Raw genomic sequence first — 16,705 nt, 5'->3', positions numbered from 1 at the left:
TATACTGTACATGTACCCTGTTACCTGCAAAGGATTTGTAAATTTGGTTGGCCAGTCTTGTGATGTGCACACTGCTAGATGGTAGGCTCCCTCTTCTATTTTCTGGGTTGCTGAACAGAAGTGATGATGCCAGTCCACTGTCCAATCACAAGGCTGGAGGTCGAGAAGTGGCAAAGGAAGTTTGAGTTGCTTAATCAGGACCTACAAGTGTCACTGGTCTACCTATTCAGTGTGGTAAATGTGTGTAAATCACAAGATTGGCTGTACATGGCATGTAAAACTATAAACATACTTTGCCAGGAAGTTCACTTAAAGATGTTACCATGGCCAAACTGCTGAGGCAGAATTGATTGTTCATAACCTTTGCATGAGTCCTAACCATATTTTCCCAAGTTCCTGTGCATTGTCTAAAACCATTTGACCAAGTGCCAGAATCCCCCTTTCCTTTTTAACCTCCCTGGCAGTATTCCGAGTCTGGCTCGGGGTAAGATTTCATTACCATAAGCGGTAACTCCGAGCCAGACTCGGGATTGCATCGCTGGATGGAGGGCGTTACTTACCTTGTCCCCCTGGATCCAGCAATGTCTCCCCGCACTGTGACCTGCGAGCCGCCGTGTCTCGCTGGGTCTGTGACCGTGCCGAGCTCCGTTCCCTGTGAGTGTTGCGACGCACGGGGACGGAGTTCGACGCCAAATTCAAAAACGTAAAAAACACAGAGATGCATATCTTATAGATTACAGTACTGTATCAAATAATTACACATCCCCTTTGTCCCTAGTGGTTTGTCCAGTGTCCTTCATGCAGTTTTATATTATAAATACTGTTCTTCATGCCAGGAAACTGGAGATTGTCCATAGCAACCAAAAAATGTCAGTTTACATCAAAAGTGGTTATAGACCAGCTAGAAAACAGCGATTTAATAAATTAGAATCACTCGCAGAATTGAGCGATAGTAATTTGTGGGGAAATTCATCATCAAACACTAAAAGTAATGACAGCGACAATTCTGCAACTGAGTAAATTTCAGTGTTTTTTGATTTGATTACATTATTGAATATTTTTTATTATTGATAGTTAGTTATTTTATTATATATAATATTTTTTTTATGATTTCATATTTCAGATTTTATCATACCTGGGATGTCTATTAGAGTCTTGTTTGGATCGATTTAAGTGAATTATTTCTAAGAATTACAGGCCTACAATATAAAACACCAAATTTCCGTGCAAAATAATTGTACCGCTTTCAACACCTAAAATCCGACATAATCATATCGCCAGTAAAGTTAAAGCTTTACTTTAGGCAAATACAGAAGAAATAAATAAATGCAGCTCCGATCTTTAAAACAGAATTAAATGCAAGCAGCATAAGTACCTGAATAAGTACCTAGTATAAGCTGCTAGTAGTCCTTGTATAGCAGCACTGGAGTAAAAGGGCAAGAAGCAATACAAGGTTAGGTGTCAGTCCGTTCATGTGCTGATAGGAGAATGTAGAGTGACAGAGGGATGAGCTAACCACAGCTCTGCTTCTCCTTTTACTGCCCAGAGCGGGGGATTTCAGTAGATTACATTTTTAATATTGCAGCAAAAGCTGGTTTTGTTAGTTCGTTTTTATCTTGTTGACTTCTGACTGGGGCGTTGCTTTAATAAGACAATCGTCTTCAGCTCTTTCATTTCAGTTTTATGTGGGGGATTCAGGATTGTTTAGGTGTTAAAATATTTTTGATGGTGGGACCACTTTATTTATTTTTTGCCTATCTTTTATGATTTGTTTTTTTATATAACCTGGTGTAGTATAATGATTACTCTTCTCTAGGGAGCGGATGAACTTGAAAGCCCCAATTTACTTCTCTACGGGTCTGACAGAGAAAGCCAACCATTATTATAAGCTCTTCATTACCTGGACCAATCAGAAGATCAGAAAGACTTTTGTACAGAGAAATATGTTTGAATTTAAACACATCAAGGCCTTTGACAGAGCATTTGCAGATAACCCGGGGCCAATGGTAAGGCAACACAATGTGACTTCAATCCTAATTTAAAGTTGTCCAGTGCACACTGCAAACCTAAAATGCACTGGAGTTTTCTTTTGCTGTAGACTGATGGCACCGGTATAATTTTTGGTCTTCATTTATAATGCAGGACAAAGTGCATTGGTGTACCTAAAACCATAACGGCTAATGAGTTATTATCCATAATGTTCTATTACTACTGCAAGCCAAATCATGGCATATGAAGACAGACCTTTCTGTGATTTTAAAACTCTAAATGTTCTTGTGATTTGATTGTTTCAGGTTGTTTTTGCAACTCCTGGAATGCTGCACGCCGGTCAGTCCTTGCAGATTTTCCGTAAATGGGCAGGCAATGAAAAGAACATGGTGAGCGCTAGTTATGTACATGGGTGTATTCAATCTACTGCCGTCTTGCTGACTTTGTATTTATGTGGTAAAAACTGTATATATGTTTGATAAATTAATATACTATAGCAGGTGTTTGTAAACCTCAGTCTTTGAATCTGAACAAAGCACCTATATCTGTAATGTTTGCTTATCTCTCTCCAAAGCTCTATGGCCAGTCCTACACGGTGCAAATGGTTTCAGGAAATAAATTTGTTCAATTCCGCAATAAACACAGACAGTGCTGACAGGGGAATCCCGTCTGCTATTGTCCTCTCCCGACAGGTGATGCCACCCCCGCAAGGAGAAGACTATTATTTATCACTAGCAGCAGCTTGTAATATTCCTGCAGGCTGGTTTTACCCAAGTTGACTGATCATTTTATTTTATTTTTTTGATCAACTCTGTACATTCAGCCTGCCCATTAACAGTTTGAATCTCAATTCCGACCATGTATGGCCAGCCTAAGTGTCATTCCTCTCTGGTGCTTCGTTTCTCTGTTATCAACATGAGTCACTTCTGAGAAGTTTTCCTCGACACATGAGATAAATTTGTGTCGGGGAGGGAGATGAGCCCCGACCTTGTCTATTCACAACAGTTCTTTTGATGTGTGGAGGGGGGGTGTGTTCCTTTACTCCAATATGCTCACACACATGGTAACTGCAGCCTCCTCACCCCCTCCTCTCTGCTCCTGACAGATGAGAAAGATTTGAACACTTTTCTGCCCTTTTGAAGGGTTGAAGGAAAGAGACGACGCAGACAAACAAGTAAAATTTATGTAGGAGGTTTTGTTTTCATCTGTGTATAACCTGAGGCTGTTCAATTCACTGGGTATGTGAGGGTTTATAACCACTTAAAAAAAAAAAAAAATAGTGAGGAATTCTAATGGTTTGGTTATTAGAAGAGCTAAGCAATCTTCTTTGCTTGCAACTCTTTATTGTTTGCGTCAGCAACCCTTGGTGCACGTGCCAAGCCAGTTGTTTGGCCAAAATGTCAAACCTGGCAGAAAGTCGAACCCACATCTGTTCCTGTGACGTGGCATAAGCTGTTCTGCAAAGCTGCGCACATGCAGCACATCGTCAATTTGCTTTAGCTCTAATGGAAGTGCACTCAGGAATTTGCATTTCAAATTCCTCGATGGAAAATACAGCGCATGTGCACGTAAATACTCTAGCTACTGCGAAATTGACGTTGTTTTTAACATTAGTGTCTGGGAACTCTTGGTAAGCTTGACATGGCACTGCTCCCGAACCATAAGTGACAGGGACATCAAACTTGGGGAGCACGTTAAGGGGGCCCAGGATCACGGCATGGTAGATCATCTAGGTAAGTTGGCCGACCCCAAAACTGGATATGTCATAGTCCTGGGTCCCATTAATGTGCTCCCCCCAAATTTGGTGTCCCTGTCACTTATGGTTCAGGAGCAGTGCCATGTCAAGCTGACCAAGATTTACCCTAGACGCCGATTGTTAAATGACTCAGAACAGGAGCTCCAATTACTTGCATGGGGAAACGGTGTAAATTTGGATCACCGGTACGGTAGAACCATAGGTGGCAGCCACTCCAAATTTCTACCAAAGATGGTCCAGGGTCCCCTCTCAGAGATCCCCAAGTTTGGTGTCCCTGTCACCTATGGTTTGCGAACAGTGCCTTGCCAAGCTGACCAATTTTTCTTAGACACCAATGTTAAACGCCGGTGTCTTCACCGATCACTGGTGACTTTGGAGCCCTGCTACGGGCAAACTATGGGTCCTCGGGACCCAAAACTTGAGGCTTAAGTTTATTGGGGAGATACCTACAGCATCCAAGTGTTAGGTTATTTTTACCACCCTTGGCCAGCTAGGAATATGTGCAAGTGTTTGGGCGCGTCCGATCACCGGAATATCGGTCATAGAAACAAACTGAGGGTGTCCTTTTGTTGGAAACCCATTAAATATTCAAATGTGCCATCACCCGGGAGCTACGCCAGCTAACTTTTCCAGTTACTGGAACTTTCTGCTAGGGCCAGAGACCCCAAGCTCGGTGTGGAACTACCCTCAACTGTCCTCTCAGGCCCCCTGAAGCTTGGTATTTTTGTCACCTATTGGTTTGGGGTGCTGGGAAGGAGACCACCCCCACCAGACCGTTTACCAACCCTTAAAAATCGGGCAAAGGTCAGACGTGCCCTCAACTTTTATCATGGGTGGGTCAGCCCGACCCCCTAGGGCTGGTAAAAATTTGGGGTGGCTGGCATCCTTGGTCTGAAGGGGTCAGAATTGGGGATGGTCTTGGATCTGAATATAAACACGTTTTGTGTGTGCACCAGTTACCATGATGCTTGATTTTAACTTGATGTTAGAAGTAAAACTGAGTGCAAAAACTCAAAGCGAACTATATGACTTTAGTGTTCACTGGTACGCTAATTGTCTAATGATTATAAAAATGGCACTAAATGTGGAAAAGGTTGCTGACCCCTGGCCCATGTTATTGGGATTTAAGTGTTCAAACTGCTCTAGATCTGCAGAACTGGAGTTGCGGAGTGAATATAGTCATCAGCGCTCAGGAGGCAGGTGGAGAATTTTCCTGTTATGCCTACTGAGGAATGGGAAGGATTCAGCAGTGAAGGGACCAAGCAAGCTTGAAGTAAACTGGCTGGGCATTAGGAATGCCTTGCTTTTTACTCACTAAATTATTTGGAGTCTTTTACGTTGGACAGGGTAATTCTTCAGCATTGCAGTGTTTTGAATTGGGCGACAGTGGAGGATGATATGGTCGCTTTGGAATTAAGAATGAAACGATATGCAGCTAAAATGCATTTTTTGTGACCTGTCAAACCTGCCAAAAGATTTTTAATTCTTTGTTCGCTATCCTGAGTTCCAGGCAGTCAGAATATTCAGCTTGAATGTTGCACTACTTGAGTCCCCCCAGAATATAAGAAATGCTACTGCGTGATTAAATCCATGATTTGTTTTTCATAAAATGTGTGTGGGTGATCCTTTTTATTAATTTAGAATATTGTGTGATTAATGTATACATTAAAGAGAATTTAAACTTTCTGTAATTGCTCTCAATCTGCACAGTGCAACAGAGTACTTGTGACTTCCCAAGAGCTTGGCATGATCCTCATTGCTTGTCCTACTTCCTTTTGTTCCTGTATAGGTGATTATGCCAGGTTACTGTGTGCAGGGCACAGTGGGCCACAAGATCCTAAGTGGGCAACGCAAGCTGGAGATGGAAGGGAGACAGACAGTAAGTTTCCTATACAGCATTAAAGGCATTTGTAAAACAAATTACTTGGTCTCCTACAGCCTACACTAAAAGGGGCCATAGTGTTTTTATTTTAATGGACATTTGTTTGGATTTTGTTTTTAAATAAAATAGCTAAAATCTGGTTCCTAATTTTGCTTTATTATTCCCTGGCAGCTGGAGGTGAAGATGCAGGTAGAGTATATGTCATTTAGTGCCCATGCTGATGCTAAAGGAATCATGCAGCTGATCCGCCAGGCAGAGCCACGAAATGTGCTACTTGTGCATGGAGAGGCCAAAAAGATGGAGTTTCTCAAGCAGAAAATTGAACAAGAGTTTTGTAAGTTGATTATAGACTCATTCTTTAAAAAAAAATATATATATATATATTTTTTTTTAACTGTCTTTTACTGTAGCAATATTCCAACCATAAACACATTTTACTTTCAATTCAACATAGTTCTTGTAGACTCCATTTTTTTATTTATTTTTTATTCCTTTTTACCCTATTCTCTCCATTTCTATGTGTCTTCAGATATCCAGTGCTATATGCCCTTTAATGGAGAGACAGCCACTATTGCTACCAACCCCAACATTCCCGTTGACATTTCCCTGGGATTACTGAAGAAAGAGACTGCTCTAAGTAAGTCAGTCTAACATTTTTCCCTTTTGTATTTGGAACGGAGCTCCATGCAAATGACTAAATACACTGTTGAAATACATATGTGTACTAAACTTTATATAACCATTCTGCAACTATTCTTGTGATCTAGAAACCCCTGTCAGATAGTACTGCATGAGTTGGTGTAAGTAAAGTCAAAACCTTATTTTGACTTTTGAATAAGGTAGGGAAGGGTTTAACTAGAGGTCCCTAAACATAGGGCCAGCTTGCTGACCTTCAGAGTTTAGAGGAGCCTAATTCTGACCAGTAAGTGAAAAATGGCATGGTGCATGTGGTCAGCGCGATAAATAGTAGCCCATAATTGGTGTCAGTTGGTGGAATGAGGGGCCCCATTGTTTGTCCTTGGGATGAATAGTCCTCCATATTCCCATTGCACACTTTCCTAGAAAAGTCTCTAGGATGCTGGAGAATAGATCCTAAATAACATAGTGTAAATGTTTGCCAGCCCACCATGGATCTTCAAACTAAGTCCAAATGGCTTTATTGAAGTATGATCACATCACAAACAAGAGTGCAATGTTTCAGAGTTACACAGGAACCCTTCATCAGGCATGTGATGACATCACATGCCTGACAAAGGGGTCCTGCATGACTGGTGTGCTGGCAAATACCTACACTTGGAATGAATGGTGCACCATCAAGGGGATGAGTCGTGGCCCAAGGGCTGGCTAGAGCGAAACAAAGGGAAACATCTGGCCATGAGCTGCAGTTTGGGAACCATGTTAGAGCCTTTGTCAAATGTGTATTGTCTGTGTCCTCACTGGGAATATTTACCTCCTGTAGTAAGTGTGAGGGGAAATCCAAATTGTTGGTTGTCACCCTCTTATATCCTGCTATAGCTTCAGTACAGGCTTGCCCAATAGTAAGGCTTGGGAGGCAGCTGACCAGATCACAGGTCCTGGTCACTCTGTGCTTCTGCCAGTTAGGACCAAAATCTATATACTAAAACTTTCTGATGGATGTCCCACGAGTACCTGTATGGTTAACTAAAATGACAACAGAGGCAGGACAGGCCTCATGCCTGCTGTAGGAACGATTTAGCATAGCTTTCAGAACATTTTATTGGAATAACAATAAGTTCATACCCATGTGCTGATTATTATTATTTTTTTTATATAAATATACACGGACATGTCTTTTATAATTGTAGGTCTTGTGCCAGAGTGTAAGAAGCCCAGACTGATGCATGGAACCCTTATCATGAAAGATAATGTAAGTAAAGCTGAAGCAGCAATTTTAAATATCTTCCCATGGTATACTGCTATGAAATGGTATAATTTAAAGCGATAGTATTGCATACTAGCACATTATGAAAGAATTGCCTTAAAATGAAGCCCTCTAGTGGCACGCTTTTATCACCGACAGGGCTTTCATTTTCACCTGATCTTCCTTCCAGGTCCGTGAGCCCCAGCCATTTGAATGGCCGAGCCGCGATGACGTCACTCCCTTGTGTGGGAGTCACGGCTGCAGCACTCTATGGGGACGGCTTAGCGTTCATTGAGAGTGCAGTGACTTCACCGGACAACTAAGCAGATAGTAAAATGGAGTAGATAAGCGCAAATAAAAATAAACTGGTCAAATGGATCATTAACTGCAAAAAAGCTGTGCAAAATTGCAAAGATTCTGTGAGGAATAACAGTGTTGTGCCAAACGAGATGGTTTTGCACAACAAACTACTGATATATTCCCATAAGGTAAATAGCAGTTCCAAATACTGTGCACTCTTTTGCACAGTATTTGGAACTGCCATTTACCTTATGGGAATATATCAGTGGTTTGTTGTGCAAAACCGTCACGTTTGGCACAAAACTGTTATTCCTCAGATTTGTTTTTTTGCACTGTTAGTGATCCATTTGACCACTTTATTTTTAGTTGTGCTTATCTACATTTTACTATTTATTCACATGAGTACACACTCCAGATATAGCTGCAATTACCTAGTTTATCATTTTTTATATAGACAGCGCGAGGGACCCTCACTATTCTTTACATGTTTAGAAGATATTTACTGTACCTACAGGTAAGTCTTATTATAGGCTTACCTGTAGGTTAACCGAGCAAAGTTTACTACCGCTTTAAAGTGTTTGTTACCTCAGAATTTCCTGACATGTGCCTGTTGCCAGGGCCCCCAATAAGGGGATACTTTTTCTCTGGTATGGGGGTCAGTGCCTCATCAGTTCAGCAGGGGGGGGCCTGGGCAGCATGAGAAATAGGAGAATGTGATTAGCGTGGGAGAGCAGTTACAGAAACTGATCCCCTGTATGTCTCTCTCCGCAGCAGCTGAAAGACAGCTTCTCCTCCTCTCCCTTCTGCCAGCTTTCACTTGCTGGGGAGACAGCCATACAAGGAATACGTTTCTGTAATTGCTTCCCCACCGCACTGATCATTTCCCCCCTGTAAGAAGGGGGGGGGGGGGGGACAACAAAAAAGGGCTTGTTTACACAAGTTCTCTGCCCCATACAGTGTAAATAAGTTGTTCATGTGGCTAGCCCTCTCAAGTAGGCTGTACAGGGCCCCATGATTTCTAACAGCATATCTGCCAGTTGTACCATGTACTTTGTGTTAAAAAGTATCCTTTTTTGTATTGCTTCCTTTATGTGAAATACCTAGTGTTCCTGCCAGTACCTCTGCTTTCCTATTTCAAACTGACCACACTATACATGAGAGCACTTCCATCCCGCTGTGCTAGCAGTACAGCCTGCCTAACCTTCAACGATCAGACTTGTGCTGACTTGCCTCCCTGCACAGCTCTTCACTGGGAAGATTAGTGTACTGCTGTTTCTCCAGCCCACCTCTCCGAGGCCATTATGCATCACTTCTATATAAAAAAGCATTTGTTTTTCTTTATACACACACATTTTGCCTTTTATTTCAATGTTAAACTGAATGGGTTGTTCAAATAAAGGTCCGCATATACTTTAAATAGCCCAGATCCCCCTGCAGTGCAAGATGTTTTATTCCAGTAAATTTGATATTTGGATTTGGAATGTAATCTTGGTTTGTGAAGAAAATTTTTGTAGACATTGTAATATTCCTTCGGTCTGGAGCTGTACTTTGCAGTACTACTTTTTTGCCACAAGATGTCCTCAGTGTTTCATGGTGAATGTTGCCCAGTATCACTCAACATTGCAGACTGGGGACATGTTGTGAATGGGGGACGTCATAGGCGGGCCCAGTGCTGGGGTGAGCCTAATGCGCCCTTCATTAACATTTTATGAAGCAGAGAACAGCACTGATGACACCCAGAGTTGGGCTTTAAGTATATTGTTTGATTAGCCTAGGAAAATTCAGTTCCTGTATCATAGGCTACTTATTACAGCTTGTCTATGGAATTGTATTTTGGAAACAAGAGACTCTCACAATTTGTAGTAGAGTCATGGTATATCTTTATTTTAGTAATATTTATTATCCTTTGTATTTTAATAAGGATATGTTGTTCTGTAACAATTACTTTGTACCAATCAGCAATATTTGCAGTGACGTGTTTTATGCCTTTTATTTTATAAGCAAAGGGACCATTACTTCAAATTCTATGATTATAAATAAAATGCACGTTGCCATTGACTCTTCTCTCTGTGACAGAGCCTTCGTCTGGTGTCCCCAGAACAAGCACTGAAGGAGATTGGCCTTAGTGAACACCAGCTCAGGTTCACTTGTAGAATTCATATTCAGGATCCACATAAGGAGCCGGAGACTGTGCTGCGGATATACAACCACCTGAAAAGGCAAGTGGGGTGCACAAAATACAATGAATAACTAATAGCATGTGATTAGATAAGGACACTACAGAAGAGACATGGTGTGCTCCACCACTAGAAGTCACTGATTACTGGTATAGTGTCATAGCTGTGTATATATCATAGTTTATAGATTCTATAGCTTTCACACAAACCAATATATACTTTTTATTGAGATTTTTCTTTTTACCGAAAACATGTAGCAGAATACATTTTTATTTTTTGAAACTTTTGGTCTCTTATTTATATCACAAAAACTAAACCCAGTGGTGATCAAATATCACCAAAAGAAGGTTCTATGTATGTGAAAAAATGTAATTTGCGTACAGTGTTGCATGACTGTGTAACTGGCAGTTAAAGTAGCACAGTGCTAAATGGCAAAAAAATTCCTGGTCACGAAGGGGGGTAAAATCTCCCATAGAGCAAGCAGTTAAAGAATATATCAAAGTATTGATGTGTATACAGTTGTAAGTGAGCATTGTCCAATTGTTTTGTTTATTTTTTATCATATGGTTTGTGTTGCTGCATCAAAGTTCAATGGGGGAATTTTCTTGTTCTTTGTACTGTTAAGGGAAGTAACAGGATCAATCAAACCATTTAATACTGACAGGGCTGCTTGCAATGCTCAGCTTTTTTTTTATTTATGTAAAACCTTTATCCCAAAATGGGGGGGGGGGGGGAGCTGTTGCTGTAACTACTTAAAATGTCAAGACGTGTGTTGCTGTCCAGATCATCAGATAATAATAATAATAAAGGGGGGGGAGTAAAAATAAAAACCAAATGCAGCAATCACATTTTAAGGATTGGTAAGCTGCAATGTATTCAATTTTATCACCAGGGGAGTTATTTACTAAAGGAAAATCCACTTTGCACTTCAAGTGCACTTACTGTAGACTCGAGGGGGACATGCAAGGAAAATAAATCTTTACTTTGGGAATGACACAAAAACACCTTTTAGTAACGCTAAGCTATTGCATGTTCCTCCTGCAGTGTACTGAAGGATCGTCTGGTACAGCACCTCCCTGATGGCTCCATTATGGTGGAATCAATCCTTCTTCAAGTCTCCACCAATACTGATGACCCTGGCACAAAGGTGCTACTTGTATCGTGGACCTACCAGGTTAGTACTGATGTGTACTTGAATGGGAAGTATTTTTAGCTGAACATTTACCATTGAGATTTTTGTAGAATAATCTGCAATGTGTGACTGGATAAAAATAGGATTTTTGTACTAACCGTAAAATCCTTTTCTCTGCAATTCACCAACCGACACAGCTCCTCTCTGTAACTAAATGGGTTGTATAGCCTGCCATTAGGAGAACTAGGCAAAATTGTTACACAATACACAGAACTTTAATCCCGCCCCTGGTGGGCGGACACTGTGCTATCAACCCTCCTCACTGCTCCCAGCAGCTTCAGTATGTCAACAAGCAGTATAACGTAGAAAAAAAAAGGAGGGGGTGGGTGCTGTGTTGGTCAGTGAATTACAGAGAACAGGGCCTCCTGGCGAACCAGGGACACGGGTATGTTGGAGGGGAAGAATCTGTTTGGCGGCCAAGAGAGAAACTCTATCTTGTAGCCTGTGGAAATCAGATCGCAGACCTATTGGTCGGATAACCGGGAGGTCCTCCGGGCTGCAAACTCCCGAAGACGACCCCCCCCCACCCGAAAAGTGGGTGGGGGCAAACCTTCATGCGGTAGCACTTTTGTTCGCAGGCTTGTGATTCCAGGGACGCCTCTGACCGCCCGTGGGCGTCCTGTCGGGCTGCGGGTGTTTTGCCAAAGCACCGGGCGGACGAAAAAGCCGCTTGTGAGCAGAAAAAGATGGCCCTTGCCTGCAGCGTGGCTCCTTAGCCTTCCTGGTCTGTGGGAGTAGTGTACTCTTGCCACCCGTGGCATTCTTAATGTCATCCCACGAGGCTCCAAAGAGCCGGTTGCCAAGGAAGGGAAGATCCATCAGTGCTTTCTTGAATGCCTGGTCAGCAGACCAGCATTTCGGCCAAATGAGGCGCCTCAGCACCACAGCTGACACTGAAGCCTTGGATAACAGAGGGAGAGTATCCAGGGCCGTGTCACAAACATACTTAAGGCCATGCACTAGTTGGTCTGCTAGTTCCACGCAGACAGAAGAGGCGTTGCAAAAGTTTTGCCCACTCAGTCAGTGTCTGCGACACCAGTGCAGATGCCAGTACAGGTCACACGGCTGACCCCACGACCATAAACAAGGAACGAGCCACTGCCTCGGCCTTCCTGTCCGTGGGATCGTGGTTACTTTATTTTACCCCATTCCCTGTAGATGAATTTGTCAAACTAAGTCAAATACGGGAACACCTTAGGTGAACGCGCTGGCTTGCGGGACCCAAAAGGGACCCGTACATCAGCAGAGGAAGCCGCTGGCTCCTGAATCTTCAGCTGTGATAAGTGCTCCAACAAGCGTCTTGTCGCACCTGGACGGGGAATCATCCTCACTGTCCTGGTCAGCCACGTCTGATAGGTCAGAGCAGGGGTCTCCAGCTGCAGCAGGGCTCTCCCCAGAGGACGGGGGCACAGGGGCCTCTTACGTGCACCGACTCTATCTTAGCAACATAGGGGTTAAGGACCGGCGGCAGGGTGTCCATGCACACCGCGCTAACCTGTAGTCCCTAGGAGGTTCCCAGTTGCAGAGAGGAGAGAAGGCAACAGCAGCAGCTATAAACAGCGGTGCAAGGTTCTGCAGAGCTAGCTTCAGCATTCAGCAAAGAGCCATCCAGTGTCCTGCACACACAGTGGACACAGGAAACGGCAAGTGAGAGCACATGTAATGCTGCCACAAGAGAACAGCAGCGAAAAAAGCGCTCAGGCTTCAAGAAAATGGCCGCTAATGAAACTAATAGGAAATCCTAAAGAAAATGGCTGCTGAAGCTCACCAGGGGAATATCAGCTTTCCCACATCCAAGATGGCTGCCGGACAGCGCCATGCGGTGACAGAATAAAAACGTGCTGCCTGCTTACAGTCGGAACAACCTCCACAAAAACCTTTTAGGGACCCCCCCGGACCAGGACCAATGCCAGCCGCACAGAGCCCCCACAGGTGAGAAAACGGCGAACCCACACACACCGCCTGCAGCCACCCCCCTCAGAGGGGGGGAAGGAGGGGTGATAGGGACTTGGGAGAGAAGATAGGGAGGTGAGGTGGCACCCGAATCAACCCGCCCCCCCCCCCCCAGGGAATACCCAGCTGCTCACCCCACCGAGGCAGGGAGAGCCGTACTTGCCAGTCCTGAAGAGCTGGGAGACATTCCATCACAGACCTACTCCTGCGCAGTTACAGGGTAGTTGTTGGCCTGGTATACTGTGATCCAGACAGCAGTAGCCCAGTCATATGTATACCCCGGAGCATTGAAGCTCACGACCACCTCTGGAGCTGTGGCCTGCTCACGCTCGATGGCCGGACTGGGGAGACTACAAGGATATCATTAAGCAGCCTGCCACCCAGCCGACAGTTGATAGAAGATCTCAGGATCTTTCATCTTGTGCAAAAAGCAGCAAACCTGCAGCAAAAACATGGACCGAGAGGGCCTGCAGGGTTCCTAGGTTATTCTCCTTACTAGGCAAAATAAAAACTGAAGCTGCTGGGAGCAGTGAGGAGGGTTGATAGCACAGGGTCCGCCCACCAGGGGCGGGATTAAAGTTCTGTGTATTGTGTAACAATTTTGCCTAGTTCTCCTAATGGCAGGCTATACAACCCATTTAGTTACAGAGAGGAGTTGTCGGTCCGTGAATATAAGAGAAAACTAAATGGCTTGTGTAGCTCTTGGTTAATCTTTTGTTCCAACCAAATCTTAAAGTCTTGTGCACATTAGCAGGAATTGGCCCATGTGTACAGCTTTCTGACAAATGAGCATGCTGGAAAACCAACATCCAATCGGGATGTTCTGGCGGGGTGGGGTATTCTGTGCACTAACATTGCTTGTGTTAGTACAGTGATTTCTCAGAATTTTTTATTTTTTTTGGTTCAGCCCGCTGAAAACTTTGTGCACCAGGCCTAACTATTAGAACCCATTACTATAAATAGTAGTCCTAGAAAAACACTAATGCCTAATAAATTGCTTAAAGCTCTTCTCAAATTATAACCTGTATATTTCCTTTTAGTTTTACCCAGAAAGAACTATGTAGCGTGCAAGGGGCTGCCTGGCTGCAATTTTTGAGCAAAGTATAACTAAAGTGCGAATTTATTTCAGTTTCGAAGAGCATGAAGTTGGATTGCAATACTGGTCAGGTTTTTATTGCTACCTCTGCTAGGGAGATTCATCTTCTCTATATGTCCTGTGTACCTATATTTGAAAATAAAAAAAAATCTCACATTTTGGATTGATCCCAGCACAGTAATAGAAGTGAAAACCTTCCACTGGGGACACAAGTTCTGGTGACCTGGGAGCACCAAGAGATTCACTTAACCACTTCCAAATTACCGAACGCCGATATACGTCCTTGCTTTGAGGACAGATATCGTTGTTATGGCAGCTAGCTGCCATAACCCCGCTATCCTCGTGTTCAGCTACAAGATAAAAGTGGTCTCTGTGGTGGATTCGCCGCAAGATTACTTTTATTGGCGGCGGGAGAGAGGGCCCCCCCCCCGCACTGCCCTCCATCGATTACCGGAGCCGTCGGCAGTGGTGGCGCCCTCTCCCACTGAGCTTGTGTGCAGGTGATCGGTAGAGCGAGAGTAATAATTCTAGCCCTAGACCTCCTCTGCAACTCAAAACATGCAACCTGGAAAAAATTTTTTAATGTGGCCTATGGAGATTAAGGGTAAAAGTTTGTCGCCATTCCATGAGCGGGCACAATTTTTAATGTTATAACCCTACTTTAGCTCTCACACTGCATCGCTAAATAGAAAGGAGATTGTAAAATTTTTGGCCTTGTAAAGCTAAAGATTAGTGCAGGGATATGCAATTAGTGGACCTCCCAGCTGTTGCAAAACTACAAGTCCCATCATGCCTCTGCCTCTGGGTGTCATGCTTGTGGCTGTCAGTCTTGCTATGCCGCATGGGACTTGTAGTTCTGCAACAGCTGGAGGTCCGCTAATTGCATATCCCTGGATTAGCGCCTTATCCATACAGGAATGGAGCATAGTGTATACACCAAGAGAGATTTTCCTGTCCTACTAGCCCCAGCACCTGCCATGGTTCTTGACTGCCACTGCTAGTGACATGTGGTACTTTTTTAGGTTTTAAATATGCTACGTATTTGATGTAAAACAAAAGATATTTTCAAGGCTCTGTCTGTGAGGTACCATGCAGGCCAATCCTGTATACTGGTTGATTGACTTCTAGGATGTCTTGGATCTATTAATGTTCATTTTTACTGGATTTCTGTAAGTGTTTAGCCTTTCTTTTAATAAACTGTCAAGCAGTTTTGCACTATGTGGCCATTTTTATCTTTCCTTCATGGACCCTACTATGGAGTAAACTTTACCATCAGCTATGACCGCACCACCACCTGCAATATAATAGGGAAAGCCGATTGAATCTTCTATACTTGCATATCATGCTTGTCTAGACTCTAATTTTTTTTTTTTTTTAAATGCTCCACTAACAGTGAAATTTGAAGTCTTTATTTAATGGGAACAGAAACTGTCAATGTCTAATAAAAAGACAGAGCCCTGGAATACAGTGAAAGGCGTTTGCATTTCTCTAATGTATCTATTTTTTCTTGTCTACTCAGGATGAAGAACTAGGAAGCTTTTTGACATCTCTGTTAAAGAAAGGCTTACCACAAGGCACAACCTAGGCGACTGGAACCCTGACCCGGAGATGTAGGGACTATTAGCCTCCTTCATACCTGGCAGAAGATACCTGTGGATACAACAGAGCAGAGGAGGAAATATTACTGTGGCTTTCTGTGAACTGTCTTAACACAAACCCGAGCATGGGCTCCGTATTGAATATGGACAGTGCAGGATTTATGTGCTTAGCACTACCTTTTTTAATAAAAATAAAACCTTTGTACCTGACTTAAACTGCTTACGAGATAACTCTTTAGAAAATTTCTACCGGGGGGGGGGGGGGGGGGGCAGATCTACCTTATTTATTTTGGTGACTATTGTTACCAAGTTGGAGAGTAAGGAAAACCAGGTATAAAAGGGCAGTCTACTAATAGGTACACAAGAGAAGAGCAAATTCATGTTTCTTTCAGTTGTGTCTAAAAGACAGACAGTGAGGGAACACTATGCATAGTAGTATTGTGTACATCCTATACTGAGTGTACCTCAACTCTGCGGAGCCAATTCTCCACATGGTGATAAAAGTGATGCCAAAGAACAGAGCAACGACCTGTACAGCATATGAATTGGTGTGATCAGCAGTAAGTAATCTACAGTACAGGGAACAAAGTGAGGAGGTCAGAGTATGTAATGTACGTTATATATGCAAACCTCTTTACTGTATCAAAAGGGGGTACGTTTATTCTCTATGGCTTCCTTATTTTACCTGCTGTATTTCTGCAAAGAATTTATAAATAAAAGGGGGTACATACAAGCAGCGAAGATCTCTAATGTGTTTCAAGCTAAACAGTGCTTACTCAGAATGCTCTCCTAAGATCTAAATTTCCAGTAAACGCAACACCCATCCCCACCAATCCACTCTTGGGGACAAACTGAAACCAGCTATAATCAATCCAGAGAT

At 43.1% G+C, this 16,705-nt stretch overlaps 1 protein-coding gene across 1 annotated transcript in view; it reads left to right on the top strand.

Moving 5' to 3' along the window:
* INTS11 (integrator complex subunit 11) overlaps positions 1 to 16,022 on the top strand; it is a 58,567-nt gene extending 42,545 nt beyond the window's left edge. Inside the window, exons 10-18 of the mRNA XM_077457610.1 lie at positions 1,817 to 2,006; positions 2,295 to 2,378; positions 5,535 to 5,624; positions 5,799 to 5,961; positions 6,157 to 6,264; positions 7,454 to 7,515; positions 9,886 to 10,028; positions 11,031 to 11,160; positions 15,747 to 16,022. Coding sequence (XP_077313736.1) covers positions 1,817 to 2,006; positions 2,295 to 2,378; positions 5,535 to 5,624; positions 5,799 to 5,961; positions 6,157 to 6,264; positions 7,454 to 7,515; positions 9,886 to 10,028; positions 11,031 to 11,160; positions 15,747 to 15,812 — 1,036 coding nt within the window. The 3' untranslated portion in view covers positions 15,813 to 16,022. The remainder of the gene's footprint in view (positions 1 to 1,816; positions 2,007 to 2,294; positions 2,379 to 5,534; positions 5,625 to 5,798; positions 5,962 to 6,156; positions 6,265 to 7,453; positions 7,516 to 9,885; positions 10,029 to 11,030; positions 11,161 to 15,746) is intronic.
* The last annotated feature ends 683 nt before the right edge of the window (positions 16,023 to 16,705 follow it).

This window comes from Lithobates pipiens, unplaced genomic scaffold (assembly GCF_037356315.1).
Source record: "Lithobates pipiens isolate NorthernLeopardFrog02 unplaced genomic scaffold, aLitPip1_a1.2 Scaffold_27, whole genome shotgun sequence".
Taxonomy (NCBI): Eukaryota; Metazoa; Chordata; class Amphibia; order Anura; family Ranidae; genus Lithobates; species Lithobates pipiens.
Note: the sequence above shows the minus strand (reverse complement) of the source record. Positions and strands in the feature narration are given on the sequence as shown.